At 45.4% G+C, this 27282-nt stretch overlaps 1 protein-coding gene and 1 long non-coding RNA gene across 3 annotated transcripts in view; one reads left to right on the forward strand and one right to left on the reverse strand.

Moving 5' to 3' along the window:
• Window positions 1-2217: 2217 nt before the first annotated feature.
• On the reverse strand, window positions 2218-11722 carry LOC309518229. Its single transcript, XR_014213387.1, has 3 exons — window positions 11597-11722; window positions 9311-9438; window positions 2218-3250 (listed from the first exon to the last, which is right to left on the reverse strand). It is a non-coding gene; the product is annotated as an uncharacterized lncRNA (long non-coding RNA).
• The window catches only part of ENTREP2 (endosomal transmembrane epsin interactor 2), a 190090-nt gene continuing 174319 nt past the window's right edge, over window positions 11512-27282 (forward strand). Inside the window, exon 1 of one of the 2 annotated variants that reach the window (XM_082198057.1) lies at window positions 11512-11735. In XM_082198057.1, the coding sequence (XP_082054183.1) occupies window positions 11526-11735 (210 nt within the window). In that variant the 5' untranslated portion in view covers window positions 11512-11525. The remainder of the gene's footprint in view (window positions 11736-27282) is intronic. The other variant, XM_082198056.1, reaches the window with a different exon arrangement.

The raw sequence follows: 27282 nt of genomic DNA on the forward strand, positions 1-27282 counted from the left end.
GCACCACCCTTTTCCCCAAGAACGACTTTATTTTTAAAATAAAAAATTCCTTCCTGTAGCACCTTAAAGACCAACTAAGTTAGTTCTTGGTATAAGCTTTCGTGTGCATGCACACTTCTTCAGATACACAGATTTTTAAAAATCTCCTAGTACTGTAAATACATTTTTCTTTTCTGTTACGTTTAACACACATATCTATACATGTAAATTATATTCTATGCAAATTTGTGTTGTGAGGCTGTTCCCAGAGGGCTTTAAGCACCTTGTGTCACTCTGGGCTCTGAGAGAGGCTTCTTCTCTCCATTGCTTCAATGTTATTCAGTGAAGGTCAGGGCTGCCTCCTGGCTTGCCTTTTGTTTTGTGGGAGGGATTCAAGGACATACCCAAAGTATTGGCTGGCATAATTAAAGCACATTATATTGCTCTGTTCCTTTTTGCTGTTAGGAAAGCGATGGGGAAATGCATTAGAAAGTTCAGAATGGATGATGAACGACAAGATATATAAACACCTTGCAAGAACATTATGATGAATGTGCATTGACATAGGACTTGCCCATAAAGTTAGACTGGAGGTTTAATGAAGTGCAGACATAGTCTAACTATGCATAAGCTTTTTCACCAGCAAATCATGTTGAATGCACAATAATCGGCACCTGGAGGAGTCACATATGAATGCTGCAGTGTTTTTCCATATTGCCAACAGCACTACTTTTCATTGCTGTTTGAGGTTAATTGTGGGTCCCCCCCCCCCCCGAGAGAGAGAGAGAGAATTCTGTGACACTCATATGAGTAATGGAAACCTGCTCTCTTCATTGCTCAGACTGAAAGATGCCTGTAGACGTTGATTCTACACTGCCAAGTTTCAGCAAACTCACTTTTCTATTTTTAGGAAACCTGTCTGAGACTCTGTGAAGCAGACTGATGCATAGTCCTTAGGTCATCTCTGGAATTATATGCTTTTCATCTGCTACCAAACAAGAATTGTATCCTGTGCCTCCAACAGAAAATGGGATGTGTGAGTGAAGTTGCCTCTCCTACAACTGTTGAAATTCCATTTTTGATGGTCCAAGGACAGTTCCCTTTGTGAGAAATAGTTGAGGCTTGGAAGAGACAATGTCAGTGGTCCCAATTTATCATCCCCTTGAAAAACCTGGTTCTTGCCCACCTTACTGACACTAATAGTCTTGGGAAAGGGACTGTCCCCGCCCCCTTTCCTGTCCTTGAAATTGAGCGAGACAATCTGAAGAGATAAATCCCTAAGACTCCTCCCCATTGCTCCTGCCTTTCACTGACTCTGCAGAGTGGAGCCACAGGGGGTAAGCCCTCAACAGGTGGAGCATATGCACCTGCCCTTTCCAGCACTGGGGTGGCACTGGCAGAGCCAGGCCAACCCCCCCCCCCCGATCCTTCTGATTCTGTGTGCAACATTGGACACTTCCTTCTAGTATGTACACTGATTGGTTTCAGACACAGGACATTCCCAAATCTACCTGTTTAGGGAAGTTTTTAATGACTGATGTTTTAATGTATTTTTAATCTTTTGTTGGAAGCCGCCCAGAGTGGCTGGGGAAACTCAGCCAGATTGATGGGGTATAAATAATAAATTGTTGTTGCTAGATACCTGGAGATGCTGGGGGTTGAATGAGACCTCTGCATGCAACACAGGTCCTCTACGTGTGAGACTTGGAACAGTTGACCAGGTAGAGCAAGTGGAGAATGAGCTCTCCAGGGGCTAGAAAGTCCCCTTAGGGGGCCTCTGACTGCTGGAAGGATCAGCTGCTTCAGGGAGCCACTCAGCCAGGAGTCCCTTAAAAACGTATTCTTAAACTGACTGTCTCTCAATGGACGATGCAGAGGTCTGTGTAAGCCTCTGGTTTCTTTGTGGATGGGATGATGCCTGCTGTGCAAAGATATGAGTCATGTCAGTTGCTGACATACCATCTACTTGTATTTCCACCCTCTTTGCCTCTGACCTGCACCCACCATAGACATGTGGTGCCCATGATGGGATGTGGCTCTCAGAATAAAAAAGGATCCCCACCCGGATGTGATGGGTACAGGATTAGGCTAAGACCCAGGAAGGATGGTCTCTAACCTCTATACACCGAGGCTGAGGCTCTGGTCAGTTGACTGTGGGTAGACTGGGAATGGTGAAAGCAGACCCTTGTTCTAGGCCTGGACCAAAAGGCACACCAAGTATGACACAGCCTCTTTCAGTTTCATAGTTTCATGAATTTGACACATTATCATTTTATTTATTTATTTGATATGTTTATAAACCCCTCTCATTAACTGAGAAAAAGGCTTCTGGAGTGGTTTACAATGCTCATTAATGAAATGGTCTCTGCCCTCAGGTTTTACAAGCTAAAAGTCATGGCACAAAAGGAAAAAGGACTTGGAGGGGGATGAAAAATAGACAACTCAGGCACTAAGGCTTAGTTACAGAGTCTTTCTGTCAGCGAGTGGGGAAGCAAGCTCCCTGGAGCTTTGGGTCCCCTTGCAGATGGCAGACTCTGTGTGCTCCTCTTCAAGTTCTCCATGTGATTTATTGTCCCACAAGGGGCAATATTTGCACATTGTTTGTTGATCAGGTGCTGATGCAGTACATTTCCCCACAGATGAAAATCAAACAAACATCAATGGCCACATGCCAAATACTGTTGCCAGACTTACAAGTCAAGCTGGGTGCTTTTATTGCTTGTTTCCGCCAGTGATGGAGCAGATAGCCTCTGGCAATTGCCCCTTGAGCCAAGAGTCCCTCCAAGCCTAGCTAATCCACCTAGTTGCTGCCCCCAAATCCAGCTCAGGCACCTCTCCATGCACTCACCAAACCTGTGAAAGAAGGTACTGTCTGTGCATTAAGAAACTGCTCCAAGCCCTTCCTGGTGCAAATTATTAGCAATGAGAAGCATGTACAGTACTGTATAATCGGGGCATCTGACAATTGCAGGCATGTCTTGCTATCAGGTTAGAGAACATAGGTCCTAGAATGGCAACATTCGGCTAGATTCTGTTATTGACTTTGGGCACCATGGCTTCCTTTCCAAGCAGGGAGAGCAACCCGTTCTGAGTTCTGCCCTGGGCAGGGTCAACTGACAGGAGCTTTGAATGGGATTCTGCAGGGCACACAATGCAGGGTCAACAGCAGCTGAAGGTCTGCCTTTGAAGCCTCCTGTTCTTCAGGCACTCAAATGAAGTCTGATGACCGATAAGAGAGCTGATGGAGTGATCCCGCCGTCATATTTCTGAACTGCAAAGGAAAAAATTTAAAGGGTAAAGGAAGCACACTTTAGTGCTCTTTAATGGCAGCTAAAAGACTCTGATATCAAAGGGAGTCCAAGGAAGTCAGCTAAATCTTTTCCATAATTATCACTTTTAATGTGTTGTTGTTGTTGTTTTTTATTATTATTATTATTATTATTATTATTATTATTATTATTATTATTATTATTTTGCTGTCCTTATCCTGGCTCTTTAGTCCTTGCTGTTTTGCTTTCATTGTTGTTTAATTGTTTTATTGCCATTTTTATGGGACTTGCCACTTTGGCCAGATATGGAGAAGAAAAACCAAGTAAATTTACTTATTTTCCATATTTTATACCCCACCCTTTTCTCCCAGGAGCTCAAATTGGTGTTTATAGCTCTCTCCCCCTCCCCCCCCCGCACTGAATCTTCACAACCACCCTGTGAGGCAGGTTAGGCTGAAAGGCAGCGACTGACTCCAAGGTCACCCAGGGAGCTTCCTGGCTGAGTGGGGATTTGAACCCTGGTGTTCCAGGTCCTGTCTGACACTCTAACCACTTAACCACATTTGTTAGTCTTCTGTTGGAGGGTTGGGCTCCCCTACTGGATAATGGCCTGGTGTAAGATGTGTCTCAATAATAGTATTCCCCACCATATAAATATATGGTAATCATATTAAGAAATGCATGTTTGAATTAAAGGTGGCCTTGCAAAGGCAGGGACTATTGAACCAAAGAAGCCAATGTCACATAGGCCTGGGGGGGGGGGAGAGAGTCTGCTTTGGCTACAAAATGTTGAATGCTTGGCTGCTTGAGCATCTTGGGAAGCAACACCACAGAATGGAGCAAAGATAAATGCATTTAAAACAAAAAACAAAAGAGAAACCTCTAGATATATTAGGCATCCATTCGTAAAACGCTTGATGCAAATGGAATGAGCGGTTCCTCCTGGTACCAAATTTTCATTAGCTTGAGATCAGACAGATGCAATCAAAGTTTTCTTATAATTCATCCTCTGGGAAAGCAGGCATTGCTCCAACTGCTGACGAAGCCAATTTTATCTTTTCCAAAAGTAGCACATTGGAGGGTAACTACTTACGGTCAGGACCTATGAGCAATGATATACTGAACTCTGCTGCTAGGTTTGTTTATGGCCTTGGCTGCATTACTTCTGCAGTTGCTCCCTGATTCTATTCAAAGGGGTTTCTGTGAAAGGGACAGAGCTGAAATAGTATTCTAACACTTGACATATTTTATCAGAGAGAGTGAGAGAAAATTGTGGAGTTGGAAGTGATCCTGAGGGTCATCTAGTCCAACCCCCTGAAATTGAAATTGAACTACTTTATTGTCACTTGTACAACTTGTATACAGTGAGATTACACGCGCACCCCCAACTCAGCTCCCTTAGTCTTAATTCCCCTCGTTTGCTGACGCACACCCACCAAACCCAAAAGTCAGTTGCCCTGTTGTTATCTTTTTATTCAGCAGCCTAACAGCCCACGGATAGAAGTTGTTTTTTACCCTGTTGGTGCGACTAATCATGCTTCTGTATCTTCTGCCTGAGGGCAGGAGATCAAGAAATTGCCAGCCAGGATGTGAATCATCCCTGAGAATTTTCTTCACTCTCCTGAGGCAACGTTCTTCCGCTATTTCATCCAGCGGATTCACGGGACAGCCCATAATACCTGCAAAGCAGGACTATGCAGCTGTCTCATACCAAGGATTGAACCTGCAACCTTGACGTTATCAGTGTGGGAACATTTATATAATTTAGCAGAGTTTAAACCATCCCGTTTGAGTTTATGCAGCGACAGGCGGGTTGCTAACTTGTTTGAGTCCTATCAATAATTATACCTTCCTGGTTGATAATCCCTTTCAGTCCCTCTTAAAGAAAACACACATGAATCTGAATCATATTAACATAAACTACTTTACTATCAGATTCATTCAGGTTGTCAAACTGAAGGCAGACTTAGGTTACATAACTGATAAACGATATACTAGATAGTAGTGAATCATGAGAAGACTACATCTGAGCAGTTACCAGTTAACACTCCTTGCAGCAACCGACCAACAGACAAACTGCCTGCCACATAGAGGCAGTTAGTCCTCTCAGAATGTTGGCCTTGACTGACAGCATTATATCCCATGCTCTAACCAACTAGAACAATCCAGAAGGTCTGTAAGAAGACCCTATGTAATGGCACATGACCTCCATATTACCATAGTGATGTGCAATTGGTGGGTTTGGGTTCTTAGATTCAGTTCTCATGCCCACGTTTTGGCAAAGGCCATCACTCCGTGGTTGAGCATCTGTTCTGCATGCAGGAGGTGCCAGCCTTGCCCAATCCCTGGCATCTCCAGGTCAAGGCTGAGAGGAGAGTTCCCTGCCTGAAACTCTGGAGAGCCGCATGCAGTCAATATTGCAGACAACGCTGAGTTAGATGGACTCGTGGTCTGATTCGTAGAAGGAAACTTTCTGTGTTTCATTTCCAATCACCAAAACAAGCTATTTGCTAGACTAACAGCCTGATCCTATGCTTAATTACTTGAAAGTAATTTATGTATTATTTGATTATTGCATTTATATCCCACCTTTTCCTCCAAGCTCAAGGTGGCGTCCATGGTTCTCACCCACCACATTTTATCCTCACAACCACCCTGTGAGGTTTAGCCGGAGGGGCAGTGACTGGCCCAAGGTCACCCAGTGAGATTCAGAGGTTCCCTTCCCTCCTGTGCTTACTTATTCTCTCATTATTTCCTCCCCCCACCCATCCTCTGACTTTATTCCCTTTGCTATCTCCATTTGAATTTGGAGTCGGACATCCTCCCAAGGTGACCCCTCCCCAGTTCTTGCATTCCCTGTTCCAAACACACTAAGTCGTTTTGCTCTCCCAACATACCAAATATTCCATTTGATTCCTCATTTTAAATTTTTTATCTAGACATTCGTTGGACTTGTTTCCACCAAAAATTATTGAGCTGAGAATATTAGTTCTGAAATTTGTAACCTAAGCAGATTTGCTACTGAAGACCCTTGTTCATCAGTTCTATATTTAAAAATCTCATCTAGGCATTCCCTAAGTTTTACTTTTTCTTAATTCTGTCAGCTCATACTGCTTCTAGCTATGAGTCTAAGGTTTAGCATTTTGGGTTGTTTTTACTCTTGTTTTTAAATGCTTTGTTTCTGTAAGTCGCTTTGAGGTTACCTTTCTGAAGAAGTGACTAATAATAAATATGAATAACAACAAAAACTTTCAAGTAATGGGATGGGAGCGGCTTTTTTCTGAGCACTGCCCTGGACTCTTCCCTGTAAAACACACAGAATCAAGTATTTCCCTTTCAACAGGAAAAAAATGCACTTTGACACAACTGGGGTTTTTATTTCTGCCCACTTTCTCAAAGCTGAGAACTTAGTAAGGATTGGCTTCTCTTCTTATCCTCCATCTTTACAGGTGCATCTTTTGTATGCTACGTGTGTAACTGAGTCATCGGAAAGCACAAGTAGAAGCAGGAACAATGTCACCTTGCCTTGGACGGCAGCTATATAGCCAGAGGGCTTAAAAGTACAGTGTCTAAGAAAGGGAGCTGGTGACTCAGGAAAGTTATCTCCCTCTCCCTATAAGATGCTGGAGATCTGCAGCCAAAGATCTGGCTATTTCAAAATGATATGTGAATTTTGGCCTTCCACAGGGGAACCTTGGAAGATGACTTAGGCTGTCAGAAGAATGGTCCATCTTGCTCAGAATTGTGAGGGGGCAACATCTGGCCAGGGAGCCCAGCGGGACCTAAATTAGCACAATGTTGTCCTCCCTCCAACCTGCCTTATGCCTGAGGCGATATATGAAGTCAGGCTATGGAGCAAGTAAAGCTGCACCTCCCTGATGAAAGAAGGGTTTGCAGAGTACCTGAAACCACATTGGCAAAGGACGTGAGGTTTGCAAATACCACCCAATGGCTGATCAGTGTAGTTAGGCTCCATGCAGAATGTGCCTAGTTCTACAGTTCTACAGTTTATGACTGTTTCATAATTTATGACAATTTAGAATTTAAATGTATTTTCATGTAATATTTGATACTTCCAGCTGATGAAGGTGAATACATCGAAACAGGGCCCTGTCCTGATTTCCAATCCATAACTTGACTTCTGCTCTATGATTGAAACTGAGTCTCCATCTGCAAGCTGATAAGGATCAACATTATTGTTGAGTGAAAAAGAGAAAATCTTTGTAACGAATTATTGTGTTATACATATCTCTTTGAGTTTGAAATCTCTCTTAGAGTTTGTAATCTCTATTATAATACATACTTTTGAATGGATTAGTTTTTGTTACTATTGACTATTGAATTGTGAGTAGGGACCACTCCCACTAGTGAAACTTACATTGGCCTGAGTTCTTGGTGTGCTTTTTTTCTCAGCAGAATGTTGAGTTCTACAGTTCTACCGTTCAGTAGGCTGTTTTACTGAGGAGGAGGTCTGAGCATGCTCAGAATGCAAGAATAATTCTAATTGGCTTGCAAAACTGCCAGGGCTTCAGAATCCCAGTACATTGGCTCCCAGTACGTTTCCGAGCACAATTCAAAGTGTTGGTGCTGACCTTTAAAGCCCTAAACGGCCTCGGTCCAGTATACCTGAAGGAGCGTCTCCACCCCCATCATTCTGCCCGGACGCTGAGGTCCAGCGCCGAGGGCCTTCTGGCGGTTCCCTCATTGCGAGAAGCAAAGCTACAGGGAACCAGGCAGAGGGCCTTCTCGGTAGTGGCGCCCGCCCTGTGGAACACCCTTCCAGCAGATGTCAAGGCGATAAACAACTACCTGACATTCAGGAGACATCTTAAGGCAGCCCTGTTCAGGGAAGTTTTTAACGTGTGATATTTTATTGTATTTTTGGTTTTTATGGAAGCCGCCCAGAGTGGCTGGGGAGGCCCAGCCAGATGGGCGGGGTATAAATAATAAATTATTATTATTATTATTATTATTATTATAATCAAAAGCCCACACAATTTGGGAGTGGGTTGGCTGGATTACCTATAAGGATGCAAATGGATATATTTAAGCAAGTGTCTGGGGCTGCCCTAGCAGTTGCTATATGAATATGGTTTTCTGCCTGGAGATGTTTGGGTTTGGGAATAGTTTGGGATTGGGACTGGCAGAAGTGGATGTAGCAGTTCAAGTGGAAGGTCAGGGGCTATGCAGGTAACAGGAAATCGTCTAGTTTTCTTTTTTATTTTGGGGAAAACTTTTAACTCCTCTCCCATTTAAGCTCCATGCCCAGGTGACCAGCCTCCCATTGGCAGCAACTGTATTGTACCCATGCCAGTTTCCCACATTTTTGTGGAGATGTTGTGACACTGAACGTGTTTTTTTAAGGGAAGGAGAAGGACCGTAGCTCCAGGTAGGCAAAGCCTTCACTGGCTGCTGGAGGAAGCAGCCAAATAATGGCTGATTTAAAAAACCCCCAACAGTTACTAAGTTGTATCTCCAACCCAGAAGTTGGAGGTACTGAAGTCTGCATGGCAGCGTTTTCCAAACTGCATCGCAGGAACCTTTGGAGCAGCTCACGGACCAGCGATGGTGGAGAGCTTGTTGGCCACCACTGCAGATCTTCTCTGGCAAAGACAGGGGTGGGTTATCTTCTTCTTTTTAAAGTATTCTTCACTGGTTTACACACTTTTATAGATTTTAACTAACCATTTCAAACATTAAAATAAAAGGTTCTTTTGAACCTTCGGACCTTCTTTCCTCCCTGCATTTTAAGCTGTATTTTAATTAACTGTTTGTTTGTTTGTTGTTGTTTTCTTCCTATTACAATTACTTTAATTCATATTTGGTGTTAGCCGCCCTGAGCCTGGCCCGAATATAAATAAAAAATAATAATTATTATTATTATTCATGGGTTCCATATTTAAGATTATTTTTTTTGCATCTTTTACCATTATCCGTTATATATCCAGTTACCATACTTAATTCCACATTACAAGTGTCATTACATCGCTGTCAATGATTTTAACTGTTTACAGTGGTCTTTTAAATAAATTAAGAATTTACTCCAGTCTTTTAAAAAATACTTGATCTTCCTGGTTTCAGATCTTCCCCGTCTGTTTCACCATCTCCGCATACTCCATGAGTTTCGTCTGCCATTCTTCTTTTGTTGATACTTCTTCCTTCCATCTCTGGGCTGGTAGCATTCTTGCTGCTGTCATTGCATACATAAAAAGTATTTTATCCTCTCTTGGTATCTCTTTTTATACCTAACAAAAAGGTTTCTGGTTTTTTAACAAAAGTATTTTTAAACATTTTCTTTAATTTATTATATATCATTTCCCAGAAAGCCTTTACCAGTGTACATGTCCACCACATATGGTAAAAAGTGCCCTCCTTCACGTTGCATTTACAACACAGATTTGAACTCGTTTTGTACATTTTTGCAATTTTACTCTGTGTTGTTGTTGTTGTTTAGTCGTTTAGTCGTGTCCGACTCTTCGTGACCCCATGGACCAGAGCACGCCAGGCACTTCTGTCCTCCACTGCCTCCCGCAGTTTGATCAAATTCATGCTAGTAGCTTCAAGAACACTGTCCCACCATCTCATTCTCTGTCGTCCCCTTCTCCTTGTGCCCTCCATCTTTCCCAACATCAGGGTCTTTTCCAGGGAGTCTTCTCTTCTCATGAGGTGGCCAAAGTATTGGAGCCTCAGCTTCACGATCTGTCCTTCCAGTGAGCGCTCAGGGCTGATTTCCTTCAGAATGGAGAGGTTTGATCTGTGTTAGATACCAACAATACATCATTTTCATATAGTTTTCTTTTAATGAACAGCATGCAGTAAATTTTATTTCGTTTCCATAACTTTTCCCAAGATGAAAGTTGGATATTATACCCAAATTCTCTAGCCCAGTGTATCATCACTGCCTTGACTTCTTCATCTTTTGTATACCATTCCAAAAGTAGTTTGTACATTTTTGACAGCACTTTCACATTATTCACAGATCTATTTCAAATCTCGATCTCACTGTATGAAAACTCTTTTTTGTCTACCTTAAAAAAATTGTTTAGTGATACTGTAACCAATCCATTAATAATTCTCTTATATCTTTAATTTTTTTCGATTTTAGTTGGTCTTCTGCCTCTGTTAACAAATCTTTATAGGTGGCCCAATCCCCTCTCATATTTAATTTTTTAACTGAAATTGCTTCAGCGCCATCATGGTGTTCTCCATGCTAGTAAGTTTTTGTATCTATCCCACACCTCATAGATTGATTTTCTTCAGGAATCCTTTATGTGCTTTTGTTTTATCATACCATAAATATGCGTGCCACCCAAACCTTTTATCATGACCTTCCAAATCTAATAGATCTGTATTTTTTAACAAAATCCATTCCTACAATATAACTTCAAATCTGGCAAGAAGCAGCCCCCTCTTTCTTTAGAATCAATTAGTAACTTATATTTTATTCTTGGTTTCTTCCCCTGCCAGATCAAGTTGGATATTTTTTCCTGCCATTCTCTGGTGTGTCCCATCCCACTTATCAGGGGTATGGATTGAAATAAAAATAGCATCCTTGGTAGCACATTCATTTTTAGAGCAGATATTCTTCCGCAAAATGATAGTTTCATCCTTGCCCGCACTTCCAGGTCTCTCTTAACTTCTTTCAGGTATGTAATCATCCTTAAATGTATTTCTGTTTTCAGCAGTTTACCATGCCCCTAAAGATTTAATCTTTCTTTCTACGTGTATTTCTGTGGTTCTGTGGCGGGCCATCCGGACACGGACTGGCAGCGTCTCTCCAGAACTTCGGGCAGGAGACTCTGCCCCGCCGCCCGCTCGCCCCGAAATGCCCAGTTCCCCCTTGGCGGCTTACTCTCGAGTAGACGCGGCTGGAGCGGGAGGGGGCGGGGCGTCTCTCCAGGCCCCTCCTCCTCGGCCGGGGGCGGGGGGAGCGGCGGCGGCGCTGCAGCACCTGCCCGGCCGGCGCGGAGGCTGAGCGGCGCCTGGCGGGGAAGGAGGCGCTGGAGGCGGAGGCGGCGCTGCAGCCGGGCTAAGCGGAGCCTGGAGCGGCCATGCCCATGCCCGCCGAGGGGCTCCGGCCGAGCGCGCCATGAGGGGCCCGGCGGCCATGGGCCAGGTTGGCGGGCGGCGGCGGCGAGGGCGGCGCGGCTCCCCCGCGCGCTGCGCTCCGGGCCGGCGGGGCGGCGGGCTGGGCTGAGCCGCCCTCGGTAGCGCCGCCGCCGGGCCGGGGAGATGCCTGGGGCCGGGCGAAGGAGCGCCAGCGCCGCCCCGCCGAGGATGATGCCGCCGCCGCCCGTGGCGGGGGGTTCGCGCTCGCTGAGCCTCTCCCGCCTGCGCGAGTACCGCACCCGCTCGCGGATCATGCTGGCCCTCGGCGTCGCCCAGATGGCCCTCGGCTGCCTCATCGTGGCCGTCAGCTTCGCCGCCCTGGCGCTCACCACCTCGGCCCGCGTCCGGCACTCCTGCCCCTTCTGGGCCGGCTTCTCGGTAAGGCCTTTCTCCGCGGGGGCGGGAGGCGGGCCCGGCAAGGTCCTTGGCCCTCGGGCAGCGGGCGAGTGGCGGCGCGCTTCCCTCCGAGGAGAGCCTCCAGGCTCCGGGGCAGTCTACCTCTGGCAAGGGAGGCGGGTCCTTGGCTTGACCCAGGAAGGCTGCTCCGTCTGCCAGCCGCGCTTTGCCAGAGGAGGCGCATATGGGGAGCTCCCGCGTTCAGGCGCAGTAGATGGGTGAACATCAGGAGGGCATGGGCCACGTCCCTGTTCTGGGCTCCTTGGTGGCATCTAGTTGATCCCTGTGGGAAGCAGGTTGTTTCACGAGGTTGATCTTTAGTTTCATACAGAAAGCGCTCCTTAGGTGACACGGCTCAGGGCAGTTTTCTCATCCCTTTTAAACCCCTGTCCTAACACGCACACACACACCACACATATCCTTCAGATCTGGCCCTCCTAGTGATTTTGTCGAATTTCCAAATAGATTGGGATTTTGTGGTGTTTATTTTTTAATTTTATTTTAAAAATTCCCCTCACATGCCCTCTGAGATCTTCCTACCCTACCCCCTGTGAGGGTGGGGTGTGCCTTCTTGTTGATGCCAGCTAGAGACCTCTGGGTTCCACCAGGTGCTTCTGCTGCTGCCGCCTTCTGAAAAAGGGTTCAGTGTAACTGGATTCAAAATGTATTCTCTGAACTTGGTTTTGCACCCACTTCGTACTGCATCCTGGGCAAGGGCACTGGGATAATTCGGTAGCAGCGATATTACACCTCTCCTCAGAAGTTCATTTAATTTGACAAAGACCTTGCGTTTACAGAATTCATAGCATAAAAAAAATAGACGTTAACCTTGCTGAAATGAATCATTGTTTTATTTGCATGCATTGGACTGAGGTGTTACCTTCTCTTTGTTCTGTTTTCTTGGAGTATCATTTATTTAAGAACTAGGAAGAGTCAAGCAGGTAAGAGTCAGCAGGGTAAAATCCTTGCTAGCCTGCAGATAAAAAGATTGTGAGCTCCCACTTGAAGGTCCTGTCCTGAGAGAAGGAGGTGCCCATCTGTGCATCCCAGTTCAGCTGAAAGGACTTTCGAAGCACCTTTAATAGATGGGCTTAAGTCCAAAGGACTTAATTTAACTAAATGGGGCTGTTACACTGGAGGAGGAGCTCCAGATTTGACCAGTGTCAGGGGACAAAGCCCTTGTAAGGGGATTGTATTTTGTGAGTGGTCATTGTGCTTATTTTACATGCAGAGCAGTTTTACACGAATTGCTTGTATTTTTGCATTTCATTGCTGTCTAACTTCCATCTTTTACAATTCTTCTATACCTCTGTATGCATTTTTATTTATTTATTATTGCATTAAAATCCCGCCGCCTTTTGCCCAAGGAGCTCAAGGTAGCATACATGGGTCTCTTCCTCCTCCTCATTTAATCCCCACAACCACCTTGTGAGGTAAGTCAGGCTGAGAGGCGGGTCTGGCTCAGGGTCACCCTGTGAGCTTCATGACCAAGTGGTAATTTGAACCCTGGCCTCCCATATCCTGGTCTGCCACTCTAACCACTACACCACACTGGCTGGCTGCCTGTCCACGTAAAGCTTATGCCATCGTAACTGTTAGCCTGCAATCCAAATGGCAGGTACCTGAGTGTGAGCCCCATTGACTCAAACAGGACTTACTTCTAAGTAGACATGGTTAGGACTGTTAATTTTTTAAAATTTATTTTTTTAATGCAAATTTGTTGCAGGAAGAAATTTGTTGCAGAAAGGTACCACAAGGGTCTTTGTCATTTTTGCTGCAAAGCAGGTCAAACAGTTACATCACTAGAGAGAATTCCTCATTTATCCACCTTCCCTTTTTCAGATTGCTCATGTTAGGATCCTGGAGATTTTGTTTTCTTTTAAACAAAAAGTTTGAATTACCAATTTCAAGTAGGAAGTGTCCATAGGATGTGATTCCTACAGTACTGGCAAAAGGAGGGAATGTGTTGCTTCACTTCTGTGGATAGACTGAAGTAGTTTAAAGAGGTTTGCAGAATAAACTGCCCAGAGTGAATGGATTGTCCTCTGAGCCTAAGCATGACTTGAGTTGCAATTTCTACTGCTGAGCATCATATTTTTTATTAATCTGTTAAGAAATTGCCCAAGAGAAGCAGATATTCACTACTGCTTTGCTTTCATGCTCTTTTCAGCAAACAGAAGGCAACTTTGAAAAAATGAAGATCACTCAGTATTTGTAGGATTCCTTAAAAGGACCATCTCTTAGCTTGCTTGGTGTTAATCTAGTCTGTTATTAAAAGTTTCCTAATGGCAAAGCCCTAAGTGTGTGCTTCATTTCATTTTCTAAATATAGCAAATATTAGAGAGGACTTGTACTGTTTTATTTAATTTTTCATCCAGTGAAGATGAGGAGAGGGTACCGCTAGGGAAATCAAAATGTTTGAGGTATGATGGAGTTAATGTTGGAAGGATAAATGACTTTATTTGCAAATCAAGTTTTGCTTTTATTCTGATCCCCCACCCGCTATGGATTCCATTTCTGTCTCTTGCTTTTTTCCTTGTCCCCATGCACCTTTCTGTGTTCATTGCAGAGTAATGGATTGAGTAATCAAGTTCCATTCTGGAGCCTTCAGTGCTGCAAAAACATGGGCATGCAGCTGAAGGCAGGCTGAGGGCCCAGAAGTTTAACTCAGAACTTCGACCCATCAGCACCCACTTAAACTGGCATAATTGAGTTGGAAACTGGCTTACACCTTGACCTTTGGGAAGTTGCCATCCTGTGAGGGTTGGGGCAGCAGTGTAACAAAGAGACTGAACTCTTGACCCAGAAAGTCCCCAATTTCAGCCTCAGCAACCCCTCCCAATCTGCAATATGAGGGTTGGGGAAAATAATACTAAGCAATCTTACATGGTTTACAGCTAGGTAGTGTCCCAATGAACCACGGTTAACATTAACTATAGTTTAAAGGGTCTTGGTGGACCACAGGCTGAACGTGAGTCAACAGTGTGATGCAGCAGCCAAAAAAACTAATGCTATTCTAGGCTGCATCAAGAGAAGTCTAGTGTCTAGATCAAGGGAAGTCACAGTCCCACTCTCTTCTGCCTTGGTCAGACCACACCTGGAATACTGTGTCCATTTCTCGGCTCCACAATTTAAGAAGGATGTTGACAAGCTGAAACTTGTGCCGAGGAGGGAGACCAAGATGATCAAGGGTCTGGAAACTAAGCCTTATGAGGACAGCTTGAAGGAGCTGGGTATGTTGAGCCTGGAAAAGGGGAGACTGTGAGGAGATACAATAGCCATCTTCAAATATCTGAAGGGCTGTCACATGGAGGAGGGAACAAGCTTGTTTTCTGCTGCTCTGGAGGGGAGAACTCAAACCAATGGCTTCAAGTTACAAGAAAGGACATTCCGACTAAACACCAGGAAGAACTTTCTGACAGTAAGAGCTGTTTGACAGTGGAACAGACTCCCTGGAAAGGTGGTGGACTCTCCTTCCTTGGAGGTTTTTAAGCAGAGCTTGGATGACCATCTGTAATTAATGCTTTAGCTGAGATTCCTGCATTCTAGGGGGTTGGCCTAGATGACCCTTGGGGTCTCTTCTATGCTCTTCCTAGGCTTGCTGCCCACGCAAATAGGGACTAGAGGGTTGTGCCAAAGGTTTTGTGGAATTGATGAGTCTTGTAAGAGGCATGCTTTTCAACTCAGCTTGATCTGCAGAAAATCGCAGGGGCCACCAAGTTACAATCATTAGGATTAATACTATTATTGCATTTGTATCCCACCTTTTTCTCAAAGGTGGCCCAGGTGGTTCTCCCGCCTCCTCATTTAATCCTCACAACAACCTGGCACAGTAGGTTAGGCTGAGATGCAATGACTGGCCCAGGGTGAGCTTCATGGCCAAGTGAGGATTTGAGCCTAGGTCTCTCCCAGGTCCTAGTCCAACACTCTAAGCCACTGTGCCAAGCTGGCTTCTGAGAACAGAGGGCAGGAGCAGATTGTATCTCTAAAAGTAGGTTGAAAGGGTGGAGAGAAGTGATTATTCCACTTAAAATAGACAAGTCTGCTCTGTCTGTATGTTCTGATAAAACATTTAAGGTTACTTTCATTCTTATATGTGTTTGTGAACTTGCCATAAGTTGATTATCTCAGAAGTACTTCAGCTCTAGCAAGGTCTGCCTTTCACTTAGCAACTCGGTTATTGCACAGCTGATTTTGCTTAATTTGGTAGCTCTCATCATGAGCAACCTTTTAGGCAACTCATGCAAGGGATGGGGGTGGCCAGAGGCAAAGGTGAATGAGCAACGCAGCACTGCTATTTTCCTTGAAGCTTGAATTTGTTTTATTCTCACCGGAAAGATGGAAACTAGACATTCCGTTGTGGCAACCAAAACCTATGTGAAATATACTTGGAGTCCTGTAGTGATTTCATGCTCTTTACTGTAGCTTGTAAAACAGTGATTGAATTGCCCCCCAAACCTCAGGCTTTTATATACAATATTTACACAATGAGTCCTGTCTGATTGGCTGATTCTGCTTCCCTCCTGGAGCCTGATTGGTCTTTTCCTGCAAGCCAATCAATTGTTGCATTCTAGGATCCTACTTACCTATTGTTCTAGGATCCAAGGTTAGTACATAACACTATGTTTGGCGATTAGCTTATATCCTGAGTTTATAATCCTGGGTGCATTGCAGCCATGCAGAACTCAGAAGTTTCCCAACACCCACCTCCCCACATGTCTCTCCACCCAGGCTAGCAACAGGCATGGGTAAGTTATATTTTAATACTAGGCACTACTGCTCTTGTTTGTGTTGCTCACCAAACTCTTGCCCAACCTCTTCTTCCTCTACAGCTCCCCCACCCCACATCCTCTCACAGCTCCTTCAAGCCCCCAGAGCAGGGTCAATGATGGAGTTGGCCTGAGCATGTGGGAAAGTCCTGAGGGGTGAATAGGGAGCCCTCAAGCTCTCTGCTTGGCCCCTGAGTGTGGGGTCCCCCACGCCTTCCGTTGCAACTCCTTCAGAGCAAATCTGAACAAACAATTCCCTCCATAATGCAAATGAAGACCAACACTTAGAGTAGAAATTCATTGCACAAATGGAAGCTCTAAAAATAAGCACTGGGCGTCTTCCTTCCAAATGACTTATCTCCAGTAAGGCTTCAGCAGCGCTTTCTCTATGAAGAAAACTGGGTCCAGTTCAGGCCTTGAGAGTTGCGCTCTGTTTGGAGGGGTCCTGATGTTTAGGTAGTTTCTGGAAGTCAACTGGATTTGTTCCTGGAGGCAGATTTGCCGCCTCTTCTCTCCCTGCATGTCTCCCACAGACTGAGCCTGGGAGGAGAGCAGGGGCTTGTGCAGGTTGATTTAAAGACTGGCTCTGGTGCGATGTGGGCGGTGCTCTGGTCAAGGAATGGCTGGCTGTAAAGAGACTTTGCACCTACTTTCCCAGTCAGCTTGTAAATTACACACATTGTCAAGTCCTCCTGATTTTTATGGGCAGCTGTGGTGGAAATAAGAGAATTATGTCCATGTTGTGCTTTGGGTGGCTGTTCTACCAAGAATTTTTGTTGCTCTTTTGTCCAGTGGGTAAACTGGGCTGTGGAATCGGAGCACTTTCCATTTGACTTAATTTTAACCATCTGGTCCCTCTCCTGACCTCTTCTCTGTGACCAGGCTCATGAGATACGGTATGTAAAATCACTTTAAGCAGAAAGGCAAACAGTTGCCCTGAAGCTGGCGCTCTCAGTTATTTCCTGACCTGGTAATAATCAGGGCTATGTGCATAGGCCATGGCAACACGGAATGAGGAAAAATACATCTTTATGTGAATCTCAGCTTTTGTTTAACAAAAAGAAGGGTGTGCTTTTAGCCCTCATGGATGCAGGTATGTACTTGAAGGGCTCCTGGGATTTCAATGTGCGGACAGAAATGAACAGGGTCTCCGGTAGGTTGGTCCAGGAGTTCAATGACCTGTCTCTCCTCCTGACTATCAGAACCAGAATAAATGGTGCTGGCAGTAAACCAGCGCAGACTGAAGTATGCAGAATGTTAATCTTTGCATAAACCAAGTAGGAGAGTCTCACTTGTCCAGCTGCTTGTGCAGAGGGTATTTAACTCTGATAAGTAACTTCCCAACTACAGAATGCCTCCTAAAAATAATGCCATTTCCTTTTCCTGGTACATCAGTCTTTTGCAGGCCCTGCCCACTGGTGAGGCAGGGGGAGGTGCCCACCTCTGAGTGGTGGAAGCCCGAGGGGGGCACTGGCCTCGCCTCTGCTGCCCACCCTGCCGTCTCCACCAGCAGCAGAGAAGTGCCGTTGGCAGCAGTTTTCAGGAAAATATTGCCAGGATCTTGTGAGATCTCATAGAACACATGAAATCTTGTAAGACTTTGGCAAGATCTCACCAGAAACTACTTGTGCTTCACTAGGATTGTCCAAGCAACAAACTAGTTTAAAATACTTGTGAAATACATCACAACATACCGGTATTTAAAACTGAGAGTTAAAATATAATTTGCCCTGGCAGCAGTCCAGTGGCTAGCCTCATCTGCACCTGTCTGAACAGGAATGTCTTAGGCTGGTGGCAGAAAGATAGCAGAGAGGGAGAGAGCCAGTCTCAGCTCTCTTGGGAGGGAATCTCACAATATGGGGGCAGCCACAGAAAAGGCTGTTTCTCATATCACTGCCAACTGTGCCTCTGTTATGGTGGTGACAGAGTGGAGGTGCTCACCTGAGGATCTTATCACCTGGCCAGGTTCGTATGGGGAGATACAATCTTTCAGGTAGACTGGCTGCTCGCTGCTTGATCCTACATGTGTTCACTCACAAGTAAATGCCATAGAGCTCTCGTTACTATTTATTAATGTATATACCACACAATCACCGGTGGCTTTTATGCTTTTGTGCCTGTTATGAAAAACACACATCATTAAAGTGTACAGTAAAACTGTTTAATCAAAATATTGAAATAAACACCTAGAATTAAAATGTACAATCAAACAAGCATATTAAAACAGCACAACAATAATAAGGAGTTAAAGCAGCAAATGAAAAATGGGATGTTTAAGTCAGGAAACAGGAGTGTCTTCAAGAGCTGGTGGAATGCCAGTATTGATGGGGGCCTCTCATATATCAGCAGGAGAAGCATTCCACAGCACTGGTGCCACCAGTGAAAAAGTCCAAGCCGATGATAATTGTGTTCAGTAGACCTCCCATCCAGGTTAGCATCTATTGCATTGCAGTCTTACTCCCTGAGATGCTTGCCAATTAGGTTTGATATCTGTTTTCTTTATATACATCAGGCTGTTGGCAGGAGACAAATACTGGAGGCTACATCTTTCTAGCTAGCACCAGATGGATCAGTCTAAATTTGGAACTTTGTTAGCATGTGTTGAATTTTTAAATTTTTGAAAGCGTCAGTACTGTTTTGTTCTCCCTGTTTCAGGGGCAGCTTGTAGTTTGATCAGTTTGGGAAAGAGGGTGCTGGAGCCTTAAGTTTCCAGACGGTGCTTATCCATTAGACAGCATCAGTCCCCCAGAACCCAACAACCCTTGTGGCTCTCCGGAGCTGTCTCTTACTAGTCACATGCCAAATTCAGTCTCCCCCCGCCCCCCCCGCTGCCCATTCTTACTGTTTCCCTTAGGTCTTACCCAGGTAGATGCATACATGTTTGGATTGGTAAGAGATTTATGGCAACTTAGATTGGTAAGACATTTATGGCAATTCCAAGATCAGGATAATTTGATCAGAGTTGTCCATGCATTGGTAACCTCATGGTTGGATTACTGCAGTGCAGCCTATGTGGGGCTACCCTTGGGCTGGCCAAGAGGCTGCAGCTGGTGCAGAAGGTGGTGGCCAGGCTGCTTGTGGGGGAAACCACCCCCAGCACATAAGAGTTTGCTGGCAGGATTTGCATTGGCTGCTAATTTGCTACCAGGCCAAGTTTGAGGTGTTGGTACTAACATATGTCACTATAGACATCAGGACCACATTATTAGAGACTACCTTATCCCTTATCATGTTCCCAATAGATCACTGCAGTCTGCAAAAAAGTTTCTCCTGCAAGTTCCAAAGATTTCAGAAGCGTACTCCATAGTGACTTGGAGAAGGGCTTCTATTGTGGATGCTCCTGTTCTATGGAGCAGTATCTCTGCCAAGAAACCTTATTGGAACTTTTTGGAAATAGTTGAAAACGTTTCTGTTCCAACAGGTTTTCCCAGCTGGCACCATGAGTGTCCACTTGTTAGGGTTTTAAATGAATTATTTGTATTTGTGTGTTTAACTTTTTAATTATCCCATGTGTTAATCACCTTGAGAGAGTGGTTTAGAAGGTGATTAATAAATTAGTTGTAATAATAATATAACATGTTGTGTATTCTAGTGGCTATCAGCCATAGAGGCCATTAAGCTTTGGCTAATAAAATGCAGCAGGTACTTGAGAGATCATTTTGCATGTATCCAAAAGGAATGCTCCCAAAACAAGTATTTCTTAGGGAGAGGAGGGCATGCTGTGTGACTGCAGAAATAGGACCAGGCGAGTGAGATATTTCTGGGTTGCAGCAAAGCTCCTTAACGGGTTCAAGAATATTACTTTGGATGGTTTTTCAGTGTTGATATGTAATCAGCACACCCAGAGAACAAAGCTGGATGGGCAGTAGAGGAGAAGTATAAATGGATGCATTCAAAATAAATACAGTAAGCAAACAAACTTGCACGCATCATGGAAAGTGGCTTTTTCAGTCCCATATTGCAACAATTTGTGTTCATTTCAAGACTGAGAATTGTTCCTGTTTCTCCCAGCACCTCCATATCTGCAATGTTAAATGGCTTGTTCAGCTGGGCCTGGCATGATGGACCCTTGATCTCTCTGCTGCATTTTGCTGATTATTCTGATCTGCCTGTCTGTGCTGGGTGTCGAGATTATGATGCTCGCTTGGGCAGCTGCTGTGTCAGCAGTTCTGTTCCTCTACCACTGGAACATTTCAGGCTCTACTGAGATATGTGTGTGGTACTTTGGATTACTGCAGTACACTCTCTGTGGGGTTTCTGTTGTGCTTGATCTGGAAGCTGCAGTTAGTGCAAAATGCAGCAGTCCTGCTGCTGGCAGGAGTGAGACACTGCTCAGAGATCTGTACCGGTTGCCCATCTGCTACCAGGCCACGTTCACGGTGTTGCTATTGGTCTATAAAGCCCTGAACAGCTCTGGTGGCTGGTGTGAGAATAAAGGGTGTGAGTGTGTTGTTTATGCCACCCTGATGTCCTTGGAGGAAAGTGTAACAGGACAAAAAGGCCATTAATAAGCAAATTATCCTCCAGGGATCTCTGGATGGTAATGGCATTTTTATCCTTGCAACTAACCCTGTGTGATAGGTCAGGACACAAGGGTCCCAACTTAAATAAAATATTGGGGGTGGCCCAGGTAAGCCAGGCCCCATATAATTGAACATAAGACATCACACACACACGCCGTTTGAATGGCAGTGCCCATCAACTTTTTTGGGGGGGGGCAGGCCTCCTCAAATACTTTATGGGGGTGGGGCAAAGACCCCTCGGCCCCTTGGAGTTGGCTCCTATGCCAAGTCCTACTTCTTGCCCAGGAATGCCCAGGCCGAGCAGAATCTGCGATATTTATCGTTTTAGTCTGATATGTTGTTCTCTTGCCTTAAGGAAATGGCTGGGCCTCTGTGGAGACTTGTTAGATTCAGGGCCAACCTGTTGCATCTCGCAAGGTGTTCAGTCTCTAAGCCAGACTGTGCAGTCGCTGTGCAGGAGAGGTCTCTGTGCTTTGGGACATCGCCATTATTTCTTTCCCTGCTCATTTCCATCTTAATGGGTTCCCTCCCTTCCATTAGGAAAGCTCATAATGGACATCCGTTCAGCCAGTTGCAAACCTCTTGCCCATTACTTGAGATGAATAATGTATTAAATGCAGCCTTGCAGCCACTTACTTCATGACCGTGACACACTGGCTTGGAGTGAGTGGCTCAAAGGTTGCAGCCAATCTCCTGTGGCTCAGGAGATGCATTTTAGCCCTTCCTAAAGTGGAAGTGTGTTAGCACTGGCGCAAAGGTACATTTTGAGCTGGCAATGTATTATGAAGCACAGCCTTCAAAACTCCAGGAGGCGCTATAATTGCGAGCCCTCTGGTGAGTGGCTGTCTGTCTTCCCTTTTGGTTCCCTTTCCCCTCCGATGGCAGAACAGTTCCACTTTCAGCCTCGGTGGCTCCCCTTAACTGTGGTGCCTCAACCCCTTGCAGGAATTGTGGCTGGGCTGCTTCTCCCTTCTCCCTCTGTCTAGGGAGGACTTGCCTGCCTCCAAGAGGAGGAATCCGCAGGGCACATAGCACACACCTATTAGTCTCCTTGACTGCTCCTTCGCCCGATCTCCACCCCCCTACATAGTTCCATGTTTCCAACATTGTGATCTATGACTAAATCACAGTGTTTAGCTGGTGATATATTGCGATGTTGGAAACCAGGTATCACCCAGCGAGCCCTAAGTGAAGTGGTCAGCAGGTTGGACTTTGCCTGTAGAAACGTGGATTCACATCCTGGAAGTTTCCTGAGTGACCTTGGCCAGTCACTGACTGAACCTAGCCTACCTCACTGGGTGGTTGTTGTTATAAGGATAAAACGGGGTGTGTCCCCCCCCCCCCGACATGCCCTCTTGAGCTCAGGTGCTCCAGCAGATGATGCCCTGGAGCTGCGCTTCTGTTCCTTCTTGCTCTGCAACACCACAGCTGCTTCGCATTATGGTGGAGTTTTGCAAGAGGCAGGCTTTGGGAGCACGTCATGCTCAGGAGAGGCAGACTGTCCTGGCTTTCCCTAGAGAATCCAGGGGACTGTAGTTTAGAATAATAAGAGAATTTCTAAACACTTTCTCTCCATCCCAGACCCCCCAGGGTTCCCTTGGAAAAGGGGATAACTGTTAAATTTCCTGCTTGGCAGGGGGTTGGACTCGATGGCCCTTGTGGTCTCTTCCAACTCTATGATTCTATGATTCTATGATTCTAAATCAGCTTCACGGTCCTGCCAGACTAGTATTTTTGTTTCTACATTCTGCAGCATTATTTATTAAATTTGCACGCTGCCCTTCATTTGAAGACCTCAGGGTGGCTCACCACGTAAAAACACAAAATGCAATACAAGAATAATACGTTGGTGTTGGGTTTATAATGGACTGTCCACGCAGAGTTCCACTTTATTAGCTGTCCTGCAGTGCTTCCCAATTGTTATTCTTTTATTGTTGTCCAGAGAGGCACTTTTGCACTATAGCACGACAAAAATGAGCCCCTGGCCCCAAATACTGGTGGTATAAAAAGTTGCAGGGTTCAGCAGGAAGTTGTGGGGCGTGCAGTGTTTGAAAATGAAGCAGTATGACCTCCCTAAGAAAGCAGAATCGTGTATAACTGCCATGAGCACAAATAACCATACAATCTAAGAAGCCATTAAGGGCCGGGTGGGGGGGGGGTTGAGCCACACTTGTGCAGTCATTGTGGGTGATGCTACGCGTCTGATCCTGTGAACCTACACAAGTTTTGGAATTGTGATATTTCGTCTGTGTTTGCCTCAGATGTAATGTTTACTGTCCAGTTGATGACATTCTAAATGTGTATATGTATTTTTTATTAAAAAAATTATTTACTTACTTGTTAAACGTCAAGTTGGCTTATACAACATTGCAAAACATCTGCAAAGTGACCTGCGTGCCCATTTCCCTCACAACTGTTTCCACTTTATGGCATCCTTCCTCCAACGCTTTTATTTCAAAAGGTCAAGACTTACCCTAGAGAAAACTAGATGTCTGGAGAAGGAACAAAAATTATGAGGGAAAGTCGTGTGTGTGACTGGCCGTGTGCCTGCTTCAGAGTTGTTTATGCGTTTCTCCTCTCACCCCCCCGCCATTTCTGAAAAATTAGGGGGGAAACTGGGATTTCCCCCAGTTTTTTCTGTGGTTTTCCCCACCCCACCCCATTGCATCTCTAGATGGGCCAAGTGTCTGATTCAGTATCGTGCTTGACATGTAGTATGTATTCATTGGCTTCTTATTCATTACGTTTACGTACCATCTTCTCCTGCAAGTCACTGCCAGCTGTGTCTTTCTCCAAATGGTGAAGCATCTGCTTTGCTTCCAGAGGTCCCAGGTTCAATCCCCAACATCTCAGGTAGGGCTAGGAAAGTCTCCTTCCTGAAACCCTGGAGAGCTGCTGCCAGTCAGTGTAGGCAGTACTGAGCTAGATGTGTTCTTAAGATATCACTGGTTGCTTTGGGAATCTCTCTCGATAAGTAACATTGGGTTTTTCACGAATGGAAAATTGTGGTGCAAGAGCACAAGGTTTTTGGAAACTTTGTTGCACAATAGATTGTGCAGTCTGTTGGGCAACAAGTTTTTCCTGTTGCGCTGGGTTCCTGTGTTGCACAGCACTAGAACTCTCCCACCAGTTAGCATAGGATGCTGTCAGCGGACAGAGAATACTGGAGAGAGCCTTAGGTTTGCTTAGCAAGTTCACTCTTGGCGCTCTCCCTCTCTCTCTCTCTCTCTCTCTCTCTCTCTCTCTTTTGTTTGAAATGATTGCTGTGCTCTTGTGGTTCTGTATTCCCTGCTTCAGCAAGTGCATTTGGCACATAAGGATTTTTTATTTGTTCCTCAAGGTAAAAAAGAGCCTTCGGCCAGAAAAGATAAGGTAGCATTTGCAACAGAAGCAGGTCTGTAGACAGATAGGGGCTATTAGCATAAAAGCTGTGTCCTGTTGTCTGTTAAGGACCTTTGCTGCCTGTGTCCCTTAACCTCAGCTGTGAATGAAGCATCTGGAAACATAAATATTGGGCAGCGCCACTGGGAAGCCAATTCCCCCAGGCTATACCTGGCAGTAGCAGATTAGGGCTGCTTTAAGCATTCACTTATCTTCATCTCCCCCAGGGGATGAATAGAGAGAGGCAAAATAAATGGTAAGCAAACTGAAAGGGAATGATAACATTTGACACTCCGTCTTCAGGCAGATAGTGGCCTTTGTTAGTTTTTCAGTTCATCCCACGCCTTGCATGTAATAGGAACATAAGAAGAGCCTGCTGGATCAGGCCAGTGACCCATTGAGTCCAGTATCCTGATATCACAGTGGCCAAACGGATGCCTGTGGGAAACTAGCAAGCAGGATTCATGCCCAAGAACCTTCTCCCCTCCTGCGGTTTCCAGCAGCAGCTGCTACCCAGAAGCATGGCTGCTTCTGGCTGGGGAGGCAGAGCAGAGCCATCCTGGCCCCTTCATAGCCCTCTCCTCCTCTGTGAATTTCTCTCCTCCTCTTTGAACCATCCAGGCTGGTGGCCATCTCTGCCTCCTGTGGGGGGGGGGCGCGTAGTCTAACTCTGTGCTGCATGACTAAGTATTTTCTTTTATGTATCTATTCTGAATCTTCCAACATTTAGCTTCACTGGATGTCTGTGAGATCTGGTGTTATGAGAGGGAGAACAACTTTTCTCTATCCACTTTTTCCATGCCATGCATGTCAATTTCTGTTGAAACTCCAAGTTTTGCCACCAATTTATTACTTCATTTCTATCCTGCCTTTTCTCTGAAGAGCTCAAGAGGGCATCTATATCTCTCCTCCCCACTCTCCATTTTATCCTCACCACAACTCTGTCAGGCAGGTTAGGCTGAGATACAGCAACTTCCCTAAAGTCACCCAGCTTCATGACTGAGTGGGGATTCGAACCCTGGTCTCCCAGGTCCTAGTCCACCACTCTGACCACAATGCCATCTTTGCAGCAAGTCAGGATTTCCTGAGTGTGCCTGCAAGATGCACACCAAAGTCACATTTAGTGACTTTTGATGAAGACCCCCACCTTGGGAACCTTTGTGCAGTGTTTGGCATCAACAACTTGAAAGGAAGCTAAACCTATGCCCAAAAATCTCACCAATATTCTGTTTTGGTCTGCCATTTTGATTCAAAATGGTGCCCAGCATCCAAATGGTTATGAAGCCTGCCTCCCGCATCTTGGAAACCCTTGTGCCCAGTTTGGTGATGATATCTTGAGAGGTGGCAGAACTTGTGCCAAAAAACCAGGCAAAGTCATGCCAAAGTGACGTTTTGGTCTGCCATCAGAATGGCACCCAGCATCCACACATCGACATGACCCCCACCCCACCTCAGGAACCCTTGTGCCAAATTGGGTGATGTTATCTCAGTAGGTGGCTGAAGAGCAGGCAGACAAACACCTTTCCAAAAATATAGTACAAGATGCCTCTTGAGCAGATGTTCTGCCCAGTTGCACAGCTGGAAGTCAGACTCCTTTCAGAGCTACTACTGCATGTCACCCGGAGATCTACCAGTGCATCCATTCCCAGGCTGCCTTCCGCCACCCATTTGACCAAGGACCAGCTGAGTCTCTGTGTTGGTCCATGTGTAAGCAAGCATGTGCTGCAACAGCGATGCAGCTTTCAGCTCTCTGTCATCTCTCGCCATTCTTTGGCTCTCTTCTGCTTTTCTAAAGATGAAAAATTGCAGGCACCCTACTTTCAAAAGAGGTTGAAGGAGCAGACAGACAGGTGGTTTAGAAGTTATGGAAAGCAGCCCTCACAATTTAGCTGTCGTTAGGAGGGAAAAGGTTAGCTGCTATTCAAACCATGAAAGACTGCAGGTATGCTCCTTGATAATCCCACTTTGCAGAAAATGAAAATGCTCTGCTTGTAGTGATTGATTGATTGATTGAATGAATGTGTGTATGTTTTAAGTACTTATCTTTAAGAGTTTAGACCAGTTAATCCAGAGATGGCTTTACCACAAGGCAAGGAGAGGTGGCGCCCTCCAGGTCTTGATGGACAGCTGCCATCATCTCAGTCCATTAGCTATGCTAATGGGACGAACGGGAGTTGGAGCCCCACAACATTTGAAGACCAACTTGTTGCCTTCCCCTGGCCTAATCCACAGGCCCAATCAGCTGGATACAGTCCTGCATAAAACCTCTTAGGCACTGGGTGCAGCTCCTGCCTGAAATTCTAGAGAGCCTCTGGCATCCAGGGTTGATGGGATGGAGACAGATGGACCAATGATCTGACTTGCTACAAAGTGGGTAGAGTGATTTTCTAGATGTATGAAGGACTCCCTCCAGCTGGAGTCTAAGAGTCAGTGAGACAGTGTGGTGTAGTGCTTAGAGTGTCAGACTAGGACCTGGGAAACCACAGTTCAAATCCTCACTTGGCCATGGAGTTCGCTGGGTGACCTTGGAGTCAGTCACTGTCTCTCAGCCTAACCGACCTCATAGGGTTGTTGTGAGGAATATAAAAGGGGGAAAGAGCCAGTTATGCCACCTTGAGCTCCTTAGATTAAAAAATGGGTTATTAATGCATTAAATGAATACCGTATTTTTCGTTCCATAGGACACACCGGCCCATAGGACGCACCTAGTTTTTTTTTTGGGGGGGGAAATAAAGGAAAACATTTTTTTCCTTTATTTCCCCCCCAAAACCAGGTCGGGGAATCCAAACTGCGCCTCCCCGCTGTCCCCCGAGCTTGTGGGGCTGCCCGATGTCTGCCCGAAGTGCGGGGTGCTCT

The sequence above is a fragment of the Podarcis vaucheri genome (assembly GCF_965113315.1).
Source record: "Podarcis vaucheri genome assembly, chromosome: 14".
NCBI classification, from domain to species: domain Eukaryota; kingdom Metazoa; phylum Chordata; class Lepidosauria; order Squamata; family Lacertidae; genus Podarcis; species Podarcis vaucheri.